The sequence below is a fragment of the Neolamprologus multifasciatus genome, chromosome 1 (assembly GCF_963576455.1).
Source record: "Neolamprologus multifasciatus chromosome 1, fNeoMul1.2, whole genome shotgun sequence".
NCBI classification, from domain to species: Eukaryota; Metazoa; Chordata; class Actinopteri; order Cichliformes; family Cichlidae; genus Neolamprologus; species Neolamprologus multifasciatus.
This window is the reverse complement of record NC_140439.1, coordinates 35,199,369-35,215,855: the sequence shown is the minus strand read 5'-3', so window position 1 is coordinate 35,215,855 and position 16,487 is coordinate 35,199,369. Positions and strand designations below refer to the sequence as shown.

Sequence of the window (16,487 nt, the reverse complement as noted above, 5' to 3'; positions counted from 1 at the left end):
GAGTAAATAGGAAGTGTGAGCCCTATTATTTCTGTCGCTTGGTAAAACATAAGGATAGACCCCCGCGTCTTTATCACGAGGAACCTTTTAGCCGCCGCATGCCCTTCAACCAAAACACTACGGCTGTAAATTTTCACACACTGTACAGTAATGACGTCCTTTGAGGACGAGTTTGTGTTTAAATTATTGGTGTGGTATTAAATCCTGTGAACTTCAGAACATGATTAATGAGATTACACTTAATGTGGGAAAACACCCGTAAATGCAGGCTGTATTTTCATACAGGCTTAATGTGCTTTCCCCTGCGGGCCACTGCCCAAACCAATACAGGGAGATTTGCTTTCCCGGGAGAAGCTTCTCTGCACTCTTTCTGTGTCTTTGCATGTGCTAAGCAGTAGGAAACAGGTGAGACAAATCCCTTTAGACACCAAATAGCGCAATTACACGTTTCTTCCATATATGTAACAGGTCTGACCAAGAATATGCAACACTTTTGAGGAAGAAAGATGTGCGCGAGACATTCCGCCGAATAGTTTTCATATTCCATCGTAGGCTTTTTACATCCTTAATCCGTTCCTGCATGTTTTTTGTTTTTAGCAACCATTCATATTTTTCATCCCTGGACATTTATACTGTAGGTGTTGTGTTGCTATTATTGTAGTCGCCACAATGCTACAGGCTTCAAATAAAAGCCAGAGACAATATTCCTCCTACAATTGAGTTTCTGTGCCCATTGCCTGGCCTACAGCTGCATCCATTTCTGCAGTGTCCCTGAATTCTCTGTGCATTATCAAGGGGAAGGACGAGCTAATCTGCACTGATTTGAAACAGGACCAAAACACTGGCTTTCCTAATCCCTCATTTTTTTTATCAGGGGTAGTGAGGAGCATTTTACCCCTGTGGGAGGGAAAGAAAGAGGGAGCTATTTCATGCCTCACTGGTTCCACTGTTTTTATGAAGATTTTTTTTCCTGCCCCTACTTCCCTACTTCAATCCATAGTGTAACTGAATTTCTAAAGCCTGTTTGCAATAGTCAGACACCTTTTAGAAGTACGAAGGTACTTTTCATAATTAGGGATGTGTAGATGGCTGCCTCCTCCCTCTGCAGTAGTAGTAATTTAACTTTAAGGCAGATAAGGCTCTGTATCTCTGAAAAAGGGAGGTGCAATTTCCTTGCTGTCTTTCATTTTATTCATTTGACAATTGGCAAACACCTATGGCACACAGGATATAATTTGCTTCCTGAAAATACAGCGCGAGCGCTCCAATTTGGATTAATGCACACATCTGTGAGATATAATTCAAATAATTACGTTTCCTTAAATTCTGTCAACCAATTTATGTAATACTTCATTCACTTATGTAGCACGTTTGTTGGAAATTTCCACTTTACATCAGGCGCTCTGGCAGGGCTGTCACATGGAGGCTCTCATACTGATTCTTCTTCAGTGCACATGCAGTTTCTGTAGAGTTTGCAGCATTAATAGATACTGAAATGTGAAAATTTTCTATTTAATGTGGACTGAGAACAGTTCATGTGAATGACAGTTTAAGCAGATAAAAGCAATGCATCTATTTAAGCGTATTAGCAGCTGAAGCTCAAGTTGCGCTGGGTGTTGTTGTTTTTTTGTTTTGCTTCTTTTCTTCTTCTGTTTCTTTTTTTTTTGTCAGTGCTAGTGCAGTGAGCAGAAACACAGAAAAAGAGCTCATTGATCTGCTATGATCTAAACACTGCAAAAGGCATGGGGTGTAACAAGCTCAGGAAATTTACAAGGTAAGCCTTGGCAACACAACAGCACGGGTCATCATAAGACTATGAATTACTGGAACACCTCAGTCTCAGAGGACCACTTGAGGTTCTCTCACTGTGAAATAATTGGGTTGCAACAGTGAAACTGCTACACCAGTTAGAGTGCAAAGGGGGCTTTTGCTTTGTTTTGCTGTTACAAGACCGCAGACACGGCTGTGACTATTAATCAGCAGGTGACACGTGTAGCTGACGGCATAAAACGGGAGATAAGATCAAAAACGGCACCACACGGATGCGAAAATCATCTTATTTGTAATTGTTTTAACCCGTTTTATTTTGCAGTCGGTAAACACTACTGAAGCTATTTGATCTGAATATTAAACATGTATTTTCAGATTGCTTGAGTCGTTATTGGTTAGAAGTAGTAAGTCATTACTGTGGTGCACACTGGTGAGCAGGCTTGATGAAAATTGTTTCGGTGCTTGTAGAAATAGCAGAAGATGATACACCAACAGAATACAGATGTCTGATTTGCGGGTTACACTTTGTAAACTATGGGAACAACTGCTCATATCACATCTGGCAAATTTATTTTCTTTTTTTAATTTATTTTTCGTTATTTAATCCATAGCCGAACATCTGAATCAGAGTTCTGGAGCCAGAGCAGTTAACTTGTCACAGGTCTTTGCGCAACAAGCATTTTCAGTTGCAGTGGACAGATTTAGGTGCCTGTGGCAGGACCTCCGCCGTCTGTGACTGGGGACATCTCACTTTGTTGTCAGAACACCTCTAAACATCTTTCACAGAAACAATTACCATACCATCTGTAGCTTTCTGCCAGCATGTTGCTCACTGTCAGCACGTCGGCTTCGTTTCTCTTTTTTCTTCTCAAATGTTCTCCCACACCCGGAGACTCATGAGGAGCTAGGTCACTTTGGATTAAAATGGATGATTTTAATTACGCGAATTGCCTCTTTATATTAATATTTTCAGTGCTCGTTTTGTCCCGATACCTTTTAATGGACAGGCGAATGGTGGATTGAATTGCCACTAATGTATTTCCTGATTTGAGCATTTGACTGACTTGGAATATTGATGAAAGTCCTTGGATACATTTTACTTATAAAGACCTCATAAAGCTGGTGTAAAAAAGAAGTTTATTTATGTTTGAATACTGATGTGTGAAGGTAATTCTTAATTGCTGTAATTGATAGAGAATGCTTGATATCCCATAAGAATTTAAAAATACACCAGCCAACACTTACACCAACACAGCCTTTAATTTTAAACTTAAAAACTTAAACTTAATAAACACGCTCCTTTAATAGAAGAAGTGTTTTCTTTGTGGTTACATCCAAATATCAAATAACCATCAACAGAGTAATACTTATGCTTTCTGCTGTTCTGAAAGATCAAAAGCTGTGAAAAAAGTAGTCTAATTTGTCCATACATGTCTGCATTTGCTTTACCTGCTATATTAATATCTAACACACAAATATCTGTCACTGACACACTAGATGCCACAGAAAGGACAATTAATTAACAATTAAATAACGTCTTTGCACACTTAACTGAAACTTTCATTATAAAATCTTCAGCTCCATTTTCATGCCATATTTACCACAAGTCAGTAGACACTCCTGAACTATAAATTAAAGATATGCATCAACACATGACCAATGCAACGTTTAACTACTTAGGTCTCCATCACAAAGTCACATAAGTAACCCACTGGCAGTGTTGGGGAGTAACGGAATACATGTACCACCGTTACGTATTTAAAATACAAAATATGAGTAACTGTATTCCGTTACAGTTACTGTTTAAAAAGGTGGTATTTAGAATACAGTTACTTTGTTGAAATGAATGGATTACATGGCGGTATTTTCCTGTTTCATAAGGCTATGCCCTCTTTATTTAACAAAACACGCATTAAAAGCCTCTAATGTCTGTGTCTCAATCTCGCGGCCCATGTCACCTCTACTTGCAGCCCGCATGATGACATGAAGAAATATTAAAAAAAAAATATTCACAAAAATGATTTAATATGAAGGCAATAGCAGAGTGTTACAGGCATAGCCCTAAAGAATGTAGCATCATAGGCAGTGTAGTCTGTGCTGCAGGGAGAATGGACTGCCATACCCGTTATGTGTCTGTGAATGAGGGAGAGAGAAAAAGTCGGAAAGTACGAGCTGTCACTGAGCAAAAACGGGAGCTGGAAGCATGTAAATATAATAATAACCACTGCAGCCAAGAAGAGAGCCTGACGAGCCCAGTTGTAAGTAAGCTATTAAGATTCGACTGTACACCGTGTTCGTGTTTTCCTCCGAAACAATAAGTTTCATTGGAGCAGCCTTTCAACTTCTCTCTCTGTCTCTCGCCCACAGAACAAAGTAAAGCTAGTTTTCAGCTATGAGCCCGACACAAACCCGACGTATTAGCCAGAGGTCCCTTTACTACGGTTCGGAGCCGCGGACCTGTTTTACATACGCGCGAAATAGTTTTCTATACGAGATCGCTGCAAAAAGTGCAGCCTTACCTAATGTCCACCCTACTGTTACTCATTTTATATTAAGATTTAAAAATCTAGTTGGTATTGCTATGGCGAATAACCTTCAGTAAAAATAATAAATCACACAGCAATAGTACATTCATGTAGTTGTAAACAGCATGATAATATATTAAGTAATCCGAAGTATTCAGAATACGTTACTATCATTGAGTAACGCAACGGAATACTTTACATCTGTAGTGGAATACATTTTAAAAGTAACCTTCCCAACACTGCCCACTGGCAGCCTCTGGTCAAAACAGAAAAATGTTTCTGTTCGGCAAGTAGTAGCTGGAGGTTCCTGGTTGTTGCCATGTGAAATCGCCCACAAATTGGGTGCTGCACCAAACACTTCCTTGTGATTGCTTTTCCTGCTAACAGATTGCTGCGGTTACCCATAGTTTGAATGGAATACACTGACATGTCTGCACACACTCATCCAATCCGGCAAGAGAATGTTTGCTTCCAAAACAGGAATTTCACACTTTAAAATGTATTGGTCGCAGTAGTAAGACAGAACAAATGTTATTTCCAGTTTGTATTGCAGTTTTCAATACTTGGCCAGTAGTGTCTGCAGACTAGTCGGTGTTTTTCATGTAAATTTTCCATGTAAATGACCACTTCAGAAAACAGCTACAATGACCAATTTTATGACAACAAGCAACCTCAACTAGGCTCAACTAGGCTAATGGTTGCAGAATACACACTTATATCTTGCAAAAGGTGGTTACTAGGATTGTTCTCCAGGCCTCCACGAATGGGCCTTTAGCAATTGATTTTACAGCAACTGTCAGCAACCTTGCATTCACTAGGCTGGTCTCTAGGCCTGTGTGATTGGGGCCTTACGTGGAACATGATGGGATAAATGGGACTAGAGTCTCATCTGGATTCACTCAGCACTTAGAATTTTAGTTTACAGAGACATGGAGATCATTTCCTGTAGGGATGTTTATACATTTGTCTTTCTGCACCACAGGTACCTCAGTTATCACCGTAACAGCTACAGATGCCGATGATCCGGTGTACGGAAACAGCGCTAAGCTAGTCTACAGCATACTGGAGGGACAACCATATTTCTCTGTTGACCCCAACTCAGGTAAGTCTAATTTCTTGATAATTGCTGAATTGTAGGCTTAAGCTAAAGTATTAGTTTGATCAAATACTCCATTGCGTTCATGAAGGAAAAGCTGATTAAACCTCAGATTCCAAGTCTTGTGTGAGTTAACAATCATATGGGTTAAAAAAGTCATGCATTTAAAATAGTTGCACATGCAAACTAGGAAATTTATTTTCAAATTTGGTCCTTTGGTTTTAAGAGCCATCTGTGCAGGATGCCATTTAATTGCATATTAAGTAAAAAAACAAAAGGAAAAAAAAGGAAACATGCAATAGTTTATAGGTCTTGTGTAATCAGAGTGATTTTAAATAAGGAGAAAAAAAATGGAGGGCACCTTTATGGGGCAGGCAAAGCCCTTTGTGCTGTTATTCATTGTTTGCTTGACAAAGCCTGACGAAGATTTCTGTGAGATCAAAACGTTGCTTCATTAAATTTAATGGGAGCTAATACAATGTGCAAGTCCTTTGTCTGCTTCTAACCAATGGAGAGCATAATGTATTACAAAATGCAATGAATGAACACGGCGTTCATAACGGGACAAAAAGGAAAGAAATAGGTTTTACAGAGAGATGGTGATTCCATCTAAGGATTATTTCATAAGTCTTTTTCTTCTAGACAAGGCCATGCACATCAGGCCAGAACCTTTTAGTATTTAAACACTGTCCTTTTTCATTACCTGCTTTGAGTTAGATAAATGAGCTTACAATGTCATCTCAGGTCAAGTTGTGGTCTATCGCTATGTGGACAAGTCTCTGGTTAAGTATGTCCAAATGACAGGAATAACTTTACCCAGGTCAAGCTTATACATAAATCTAAGTATTTTAAGGACACACCTGAACTATAGAGACCGCTTTAAGCTGTATGGACCCAACTCTGTATCTGATCAGCTATCAAAAAGATTGAAAGTTTAAACAGTAACTGAAACATTTCAAAAGTTATCTCACTAAATAGCTGATAATATTTTAGAGTTTTTAGGGTTACGCAGCACAAATTGCATTAATACTTGACTGGATTTTTTAAGCCCTTTATAGTCACAAGGCTTAATTGTTTTCCCATTTAAAATCACTATAATAAAACACTGGTGCATACTATGAGTTGATACTGAACCCACTGCAAACCAGTGGCTGACTTGAAGTGGAGTTTTTTTGCAGTAAGGTCCATTCATGATATGAATTACTGTGAGGAACCTCCCCTTTATTATGCTATTTAGGCTGTATACTTATCCACTTTAAAATATATTTTAATGGAAGTTTAGTTTAGTTTGGAACCGCTCATTTCTAATGTAGTCGACTTTCTGGTACCTCATGTCTATGTGCTGCCAATACTTGGGATTCAAATACAAAATAAATACTAACAGAAGAGCTGAGAGTGATATCCTGCTTTTAACACTGCTAGCAGGTGCTACAGGTTGTACTAATTCCAACAGGTGGAGATGCAACAGCTTCCCCACCTGCTTGCCCACCTGAGGTGATAGCAGTCTGTTGCATTGCATTTATGCATAAAGTGCAAACACCTTCTGTAAGGACTAAACGAGGATATAGTCTGACACTTAACTATTATAACAAACGCTGTATGTCTGCATTATCATGCAACTTCAACTCTATTCAGCAAAGCTTTAAGGGACAAAATTACATGTCTGTAAATTGTGGCCTGACAATGTAATAGTTTGAAAAGTTGTGTAAAAACATCAGTTCTGCAGGTAACTCAGACCATCTGTTTTTTTATGCTTGTGGATTATTGCTGCATGGGGCTGTTGTTAAATGCGGCTTCTTGGCTCACTCCCTTTTGCTACAATTCCCCTCTACAGCTGTTCATTCGTGTACGTTTATGTTTCAATATTTAAACCATACGCAGTGGCAAACACGTTTTTTCCTGGGAGCACTGTAACTGTTCCATGGGGTGTACAGATTTGATTGAAACAATAGATATGAATGTAATGGAGCAACTTGATAAAAATGAATGAAACACAAATACAGTCCACAGACACTGGTTCATAATATATTGCATAACATATCATTTTGATTTAACAAAAAGACTATCCAAGTATGCAAAACTATTTTCATGAAATAAAAATAAAATATTGTATATTTGCAGTATTAATTAAGGGGGTTCTTTATAATAAATTTACTAACCATGGCTTTTGTACTCAGTCACTCGGGATGGCACTGAACAATACTAAATGGACCTTATACATTCATAACCTTTTATAAAAGGAAGGATAGAATTTGCATGAATGTTCAATTCAATTAAATCTCATTTCATTTATACAGCACCAAATCACAACAACATTTCCCTCAAGGTGCTTAATATTGTAAGGTACAGATCCTACCATATTATAAAGAAAACAGAGAAAACCCCAACAATCATATGACCCGCTATCAACAAGTGTTTTGGCCACAGTGGGAATGTATGTGGCTAAAGATACAATTCCAACTTTTTTCAGTGGATAACTCAAGCAATGAGGTTTAACTTGGATAAGTAATGTCAACGCATTTGAACAGTGAACAGTACTGTACAGTTCCACAACGAGTTCCGTGGAATTCATTATTGAAACCCAAATGAGATTTATATGAGAGCTTTGCATCGGTGAGTTGCATGTTTTGCTCAGCTGACTTCAAGTCCTAAGTACTAAATGGGGCAGCACTCCTATGATGCTGTGGTCCATAACATCACTGGGTTATGAATTCCAAATTATGGCAATGCTAATAATTACTTCTTCCTTTCACAAGGCAGACTCCTCAGCAGCGTCATGATGCATAAAGTTATCTCAAAACATATTCTAGATTGGATCTTTAATTGCTTTTTCAGCTGACTTTTTAACATGTGTCTGTAAGCAATATGATTAAATAATGGTGAAATTACATTAATAAGAAATGAGATGGAAATTGACGGCTCACAATTTGGAAAACAACACACAATAAACAAGCTTCAAGAAAGGAGGACTCGAAATTTATGTACATAATTAGAAGGAACATTCATAATTTCAACACATAAAAACCGGGCTCGTCCTCACTGGTATAGGTGTCGTAATCTCGAAGCCTCTACAGCTGGACCGTGGCTGTCGAGAAGGGGCTGAATGGACAGTTTAAGGATTAACATTCATGCTTTGTGTGATCACTGTGCACATGCAGATGGCTCATTCAAGTGAGCCAGATGTTTTAATGAATGTTAATGAAAAATAAAAGGTAAGGGGAAAACAACCATTAGGATGCATTTGACACTTACAACACCACACTGGAAATGAAAAGCATTCAATAAATAAATAAACATCATGCCCCAATTCATCACTTGGTTAATGGTCGATGAAAAAAAAAAAAGTTGAAACAAATATCTATGGAAATGAGTGTTTGTCTATCTTCCCTTTTCAGTGATTAGGAATTAATTTGAATAATTAACGATGATCAACAGAGATGACGGTGTTGCTTGTAGCAGGATGACGGAAGAGTGTGTGTGTGTGTGTGTGTGTGTGTGTGTGTGGAGGAAAAGTAACTTGTTTGTGTAGCTCTTTTTCCTTATTGATTTGTTTGTTTGCATTCCGGGTGGTAGGTCTACCTTGTTATTGCACATCAGAGCTCAGAGCTAAAATTAGAGAGAAGTAATTTAAAATCCTATTTCTCTATATAATATCTGCCTATTCATTAAAACTGCAATGACTTGGTGATGCTGATGAAATGCTGGTTTTACACACTTCATCTTTGAGGCCATCTAAGGGTGTTCCATGTAAGAGAGAGTATATACATGTAACACAAGAGCTGTGTTGTTGTGTTACTTTTTAAAAAAAAAAAAAATCAAATAGATTTTCTGTAATTATTCTTTCAAATAATATCACAAGTGTGTCCTTGGTGTAATCATCTATAGCTCTATTCATATCATTCTACTTCACTGATTTAAAAAAAAAAAAAGGGAAAAAAAGGATTCTCGAATGTTTTCAAGCTTATTTTGTTGACGTGACACTACATGCGGTTCACTAAGGCTACGTTCACACTGCAGGCGAAAGCGCATCAAATCAGATTTTTTTGACCCTATGCGACCCATATCCGATCATGCTGTGACAGTGTGAACGGCACAAATCCGATATTTTCAAATCCGATCTGGGTCACTTTCGTATGTGGTACTGAATCCGATACATATCTGATGTTTTAGAAAGCAACTGCTGTTTGATGGTCAAGTCGCATTAAATCCGTCTTTTACGTCACCGACACAAGACAGACGCCAATTATCAGTGCCGGAGAAGACATCGCGAACGCTTCCTGACCATCCCGTGTAGATGTCAGTGAAACTGTTGGGAAGACAACGTTGGAGAAACGTGAACATTTTATTTGTACTGTATAATCTGCCGATTCTGACAGAAATCTGCAACTATCCTTTGAAGCACCGCTCCTCTCTTAAACAGCAATAAGGATCATTATTAGGTTATCTACATTATTATGTAAATAACAAAATAACTTAAAGCAAAAATTGGGAAACGTAAAGTCCGAAGTCTTTATATTAAGGGCCATCAGTCAAACTATACTGTTTGCTCTGGGTCTAAACAGAGCGCGTTGTGTGTGACATCTTCTTTTGCGCATGCGGGCCGCTTTGAGCGTTCACACTAGAGCGCATTTGCTGTCGCATTTTATTTGTAGTGTGAACAAGCAGACAAAAAAAATCGGATTTGATCAAAAAATCGGAATTGAGCTTTAAGACCTGCAGTGTGAACGTAGCCTAAATGTACAAACATGTAGAAGTTTGGTTTTACCCAAGATGCTTCCTCAATAATTTTATGGATAGCATGTTTTTAACCAGTATGTAACAAAAATAATAAACAATGGCCAAATCAGAAGAGTTCAGGAACGTCACGAGCCAAGAGGAACACAACCATATAGACAATGAAGCAATGCTTAAGTTGTATTAGAAATTTTTTGTGCACTGTATTACAACTAACAACAATAACCAAAATAGTGTGCGCACACAGAGACCCCCAAAAAATAAAGAAAAGAAAGTTTGACCCGGGTCTTTTAAATTGTCAGTGTGATCCAGTTCAGGCCTGTTAGGTGATCTGGGCAGTTTATTGGTGTGAGCTCAATCCGATGATATGATTTGCACAGTTTGTCCTACCACAATTCAGGCAACCAGACTGCAAGATTCAGTTCCATATGGGCTGTGGCTTGCCATCCATTGCAATGGAAGATCATTCTTCTTCTATGGATTTCCAGAAGGTCTGTAATTCGAAGCTCTCTGTAGATTCTCAGCTCCTTGATCTCCAAATCAAAAAACCTGACCTAAGAGTGAGGTCAGAGTTACTCCAAATGAACATTGTACACACTTAACTAACAATTATCCATAAACATTTCTGCTTACGGAAAAAAGCATGAACAAAATCTAACGCGTTGTACAACTATCAAATTCAAAATGTTTTGCGTTACGTGGCAATGTAGTTATCACCAATCATAAAACTAAAATTAATCAGGTCCATAGATCTAATCCACACTGCTCCTAGCAGCAGAATCAATATACTCTCCTCATTGTTAATTAACAACAATGGTGAATAAAAATAACACAACAAAACATTTCAACACAACAGGTATGCATGCTGTTTTTCCTAACCTACAATAGCTAATAAGTTCTCAGATAATAGTTAACAAACAGGATTGTGAGTTTAGATAGTACCCGCTAGCTACTTGCGCAGGACCTTCACCGTTAGCATTTGTTTCCCAAGCGAACGACATCAACATTTCAGCAAGCCGATCAGCGGCTATAACAGTTTAGTTACTCACCAGTGCAAAGCACTGTGTATTCATAAAAACAGCTTCGGGTCTCCAAATCAGAAACCACGTTCCTCTTACTGGTGCAGCTATGGCGGGTGTGGGCTAAGCAGCCATACTAGCGTAACCAAACAGGAACAGTCAAGGCGGGAAAAACAATCCCATTGGTTAAGGACTGACATTGTGCATCCAGGTCAGAAAATAACCTTTGTTAAACAAAAATTTAATAAATAACAAAAATAAAGTACATTGAACCCTTCAATACAAAATAACTAAATTTTATACAATTGTTTAATTAGAAAATGAGTTAATTTGAAATGTAAGTTTTATACTTTCAGCTGTTTGTAGAAGCAGGAAAAAAAGTCAAGCAGAATTACTGCTAAGAAAACAAAAGAGCAAAAATCAAGACAGAAAAATCTCGTTGAAGGTTAGAACATGGGAGTAGTAATCAATTACCTCAGTGTTATCAACTGGTCCAAGTCACATTGGTCTTTCCACCCCACAGTCACTAAATGTAATTTTTTCTTGTGAAAATAATAAAAACATAGTTGAAAAAGACTTCCTTTAATAATAATAAACTTATTTATTTATAAAGCACACTTAAAATAAATTACTCGAACAACAAGGGCATTGTTTTTTTTCAGTACAGTCTTACTGAAGAGGTGTCCAACTCTTGTCCTTCATTTGTCCTTCACGTCCGTGTCGTGTGTGACCTCCAAAAGCACAACTGACCCTGAAATTTCTCTGAGGAAAAATCTATCTGTAGAATAAAATGCAGACACAGACAACATTCTAACCCCTCCCATGTTTCCCATCATAGCCAAGCATATTATCATTGTCTGAGGCAGCTCAGGACCAAGGCAGGGTGTCATGCCAAAGCCTGGCTTTTATGAGGGGTTTTATATTCATTTGATGATCCTGCGGGCCTCTGTTTCCTGAGTGGATTATCCGTATATGCCGGTGCTGAGCCCTTTTTATATTCAGTGCTGCGGCAGAGTCAATAAGGTCCATTCTGCATACAATATTCAAGATTATACAAGACAGACAGCATAATTCACACTCAATCAGAATACAAATGACTTCAGACGGTGGAACAACACATTCAAAAACAAACACAGCTGATTCTCAGTGCTGCGACTGGCTCAGTCGTGGGCACCTCACTACATTCACTCAGACGGTGATTTTTCTGAGACTAAGCCTGCAGGGAAATCTTTAACCCTGCTGGGTATGGTGTTCATGTTTAGTAAGGTCATGGTCTAAAATAATGCATGTTATAAACTGGGGAATAATGTGAGCATGAAGGTGACTGCATGCCTTTTTTTCCTTGCGCTTCCTTACGTTTGCTCACATGAGCATCATTACAATTATGTGCAGAGTATATCAGTCATATTTATAATTGGGTGAATGTGTTATGAACTGTTTCCACCTCCAGCAACCATAAGAATTGCTCTGCATGGGATGGATCGTGAGATGAGAGAGGATTATCAGGTGGTCATTCAAGCTAAAGACATGGGAGGTCACATGGGTGGTTTGTCTGGAACGACTACTGTCAGCATCACACTACAAGACATCAATGACAATCCACCAAAGTTCTCTAAAAGTAAGTAACTTCATAACCTTACCCATCCCAAATTGAATAAAGAGGGGAAAAGAAATTACTGCCGCTCTAAATGAGCAATTCTCTGATTGGTAATAATTAGGAAAAATAAATGTTATTTTGTAAATTTCATCAAACGTGCTCCTCAGAAACTAATTCCTCTAACTGTGAAATGTCTAATGATGATGCAGTAGTGTAATATGCTTCCGTAATTGTGCTTAATTTGATCAACGTTTCTAGAAACCAAAAAAGCTGTGTCTGTTCATCCTCAGGTTTGTATGAGTTTGTGATCCCTGAAGACCTACCATTAGGGAAAGAGGGTGGCAAGGTGAAAGCAAATGACCGCGACATCGGTGAGAATGCCAAGTCGACGTACAGCATCATCGAAGGAGACGACCAAGGCGTGTTTGAGATTATTACGAACGCAACGACACAAGAAGGGATTCTACAGCTCAGAAAAGTAAGACCTAGACGATGTCAGGATAAGAGCTAATTGGCTTTTTTCTGTCTCTTTCTTTTCAGTTTCTATAATCAATTTAAGTAAAGCAGTTATTTTACTTCCCATACATATACGTCAATACAGTATAAAGATTGATGTTTAAATCCCCTTCTCAGTAGGTCTCGTTCTTCTTCTTCTTCTAGCAATTTTTTCTTCATATATATGCTTTTAGAGAAGGCAGTACTCAACAGTACACCATCAAATATTAAACATCGAAGCCTTCCCCCTGAGTAGCTTGGAGGCTAAAGGAGCATTTTTTTTAATACATTTCTAAAACCTACTTTTCTTTTATTCAGAAAAATCTATGAAAGAAGATAAATAGTAGGAATAAGTTTAAAGGTAATTTTTAACAATATTGTTTTTGCCAGAAGTAATGCAGACTGTGTGTGAATTGACATTAAGTTGGAGAATACGTTGGATTAAGAGTTGAGAGAAGACGCTTTTATTTTGCATTGCAGTCCATTCAGTTGTATTTTTCTTAGCTCAAGGTAAACTGGTACATATTGTAAATTTGTTCTTCCCACATTCAAAGTTTGCTCGAATTCAGCTTTTCTGGCATCATCACCATAAGAGCAGATGGACTGAACACAAAACTGCAGTGCGAAAGTAACTTTAGTAAAACAGTTGCTTGTTAATCGCCTTGTTCAAAGGTACAGTTGCAATATTTTAGAGAAGAAAAGACAATGCTCATTGTTCATCAAGATGTTTTCAGATGTATGGTTTTGAGAAAAATCAAAGAATATTATTTCTGTCACAAAATGTAACCTTTCACCTCGAGGCAGTACATCAGGCCAACAGTACAGCATATAAGACCGTGCTGCTAGTAGAACAAGTATCCAAGAATCCCAGCAATTTTCATACATTATTATACATTATTGTACATTTTTAGCCACGGAATATCAATATTTTTTCTTCCAGGTTCAGAGCTTGAGAAGTTTAGATGTCATCACTTGCCTGTAAACACTTAGAGCACCTCCTCCCATACCGAGCTTAATACCGAAGTATACTAAATTCAAATTTGAAAAGTACAATGCATTTTAATAACCTGCAGGAAAATCTGGATGCACCTGTATCAGAAGGACATCTGTAGAAAATCAAACTGAGATTTCAAAAATATCAAACATACCACAGCACATGCTATTTATATATCTATTATATATGTATGTATTCTATATATTCAAAGTCCACAGAAGCTCAGCTCGGTAGAAGATATTTACATAGACTGAATCACACACATGATTGATGGAGGGGGTTTTATAAGTCTTAAGTCATGGTTGGTTCAGTGTCTGCTGAGGACCACATATCATTCAAATGCACAATGCTTTTGCGTTGTGATGTAAAATGACATTACCCCAAGGACATGTGGTGTGACTTTGTCAAAGTGTGAACAATGAACTGTGTGGGGGGTGGAATGTATAAGAGCTAAGGCAATCTGCTGGGACTACAATTCATTGCCACTAAAGAAAACATCAGCGCTGCAGAACAAACTTGACACAAAGTCATAAAATCTCTAACTGTTGACAAAGCAAATGTCAAATGTGTTAGTCTTTTAGGCAACCTCCACTTCCATGTCCCACAGAGACACTCAGTCTTCCCGTGTCTACTCAGTTTTCTCTCTGTGGCCCTGAGTTGGCTGCCTACATAACTGAAGCAAGATAGATGATAATGCACTGGGAAAGTAGCAAGACATTTGCACACTTACTGTTTTCTCATCCCTCCAGATGACAGTGTCTCGAGTTGAAAGGAATTTACAAAGCAGTTGTTTCACTTTTCTTCTTCTATTCTGTACCTTCACCAGTTATCCACCATCCAGTGCGACAGATTAAACCTTTAACATAACGGTTTTTTCCCAAACACGCCTAGTCTCTGTCAACAAGGGAACACGTCTATGAACTCCCATCTAATGCAGAATTAAAATTATTAAAGATACTTTGCGGCAAGGTTAAATCATATTGATCTGAGGCTGGAGAGGCACAAACCAGGAGAGAGATTCTTTTCTGTTTGAGTTTTAAGCTTTTTATCTACTAGCCCCCAGGCCTGTCGAGAGATGTTAGCGGGATGCTGAGCTTTCACCCCTGCAGCCAGTGCTGAACTTTGAAGTCTCTAAATGGCCTGTGTGTACATACTGATTCGATGCTAACGCTCGAGTGAGAAAGAAGAATGACACGGCGGGGTGGGACACGACAGCAAAGATGGTGTTAACACTGAAAAAACAGGAACGATTCTTCTTTTGCTGTTTGTGCCTTTTCTTTATCTGTTTTAAATACTTGCAGATGTTCAATTAAGCCATGTTGTTTGGTGGGAACATTGGAGAATATAGCTCGACTATGCAAAGTTTGCTGCGTAATGTCTCGTAGTTCTACTCATTTGATTTTGCACTCGTGAATCTCTCAACACTAGCTCTATAACAGTACCGCCATGCATGCTAATAAAAATCAAAGTGGCTCTCCCTGGACTATTCAGTGAAAGCACTCTGTTCGTTTATTGAATTAATAATTTGAACTGGTCATAATATGCCCTGCATTCTGTTTTCATGCTATTAAATAGTTTTAAAATAGAAGTTTGAATAGATGCTTTATTTGATTTTGCAATTTGTATCAAAAAATAATTAAAATTACTTAGTAGCAAGGGTAATTAAAGAAGCTGTTTACAACTATGTTTTCCTTAAAGTGGATTTGGTATAATTAAATATGCCTCAAAGCGTCTCTCTTCCCCTTTGCTGTTAGGACACTGGGAACAAATGTAATGAGTTCTTTCTACATAATATCACATGGGAGTTATACTGAAATATGTTAATAAGAGAAAAGCAAACCCATGTGAGTAGTAGTGAGTAACTATATTGTAAAGAAAGAAAATTGCTGTACTTATACCAAGTTCACTTTAATCTCAGACTGCAGCCTTATTTTTTGGTTTCCTAGCAAAATTAAAAGTAGAATGAGAGGCAGACACATAAACTGTCAGGCCATTATACTGTGGAACCAGCTTCCAGTTTGGATTCAGGAGGCAGACACCCTCTGTATTATTAAGATTAGGCTGAAAACGTTCCTTTTTCATGAAGCTGACAGTTAGTTCTTGAGCAGGTAACCCTGAACTCTTCCTTAGTTATGCTAATTATGCTCATGTCCCAGATTGCACTGGATGTTTCCTTTTCACTCATTTTTTTTCTTTTTCTTTTTTTAAACATTAGCAATTGCTCAACTCTCTCTCCTAAATTTGCCTCTTGTCCTGT

General features: G+C 38.1%; 1 protein-coding gene across 2 annotated transcripts in view; it reads left to right on the top strand.

The window, feature by feature from the left end:
- cdh8 (cadherin 8) overlaps positions 1-16,487 on the top strand; it is a 99,209-nt gene that overhangs the window by 58,448 nt on the left and 24,274 nt on the right. For both annotated transcript variants that reach the window (XM_085168417.1, XM_085168411.1), the window contains exons 4-6: positions 5,278-5,397; positions 12,595-12,762; positions 13,032-13,219. In XM_085168417.1, coding sequence (XP_085024543.1) covers positions 5,278-5,397; positions 12,595-12,762; positions 13,032-13,219 — 476 coding nt within the window. The remainder of the gene's footprint in view (positions 1-5,277; positions 5,398-12,594; positions 12,763-13,031; positions 13,220-16,487) is intronic.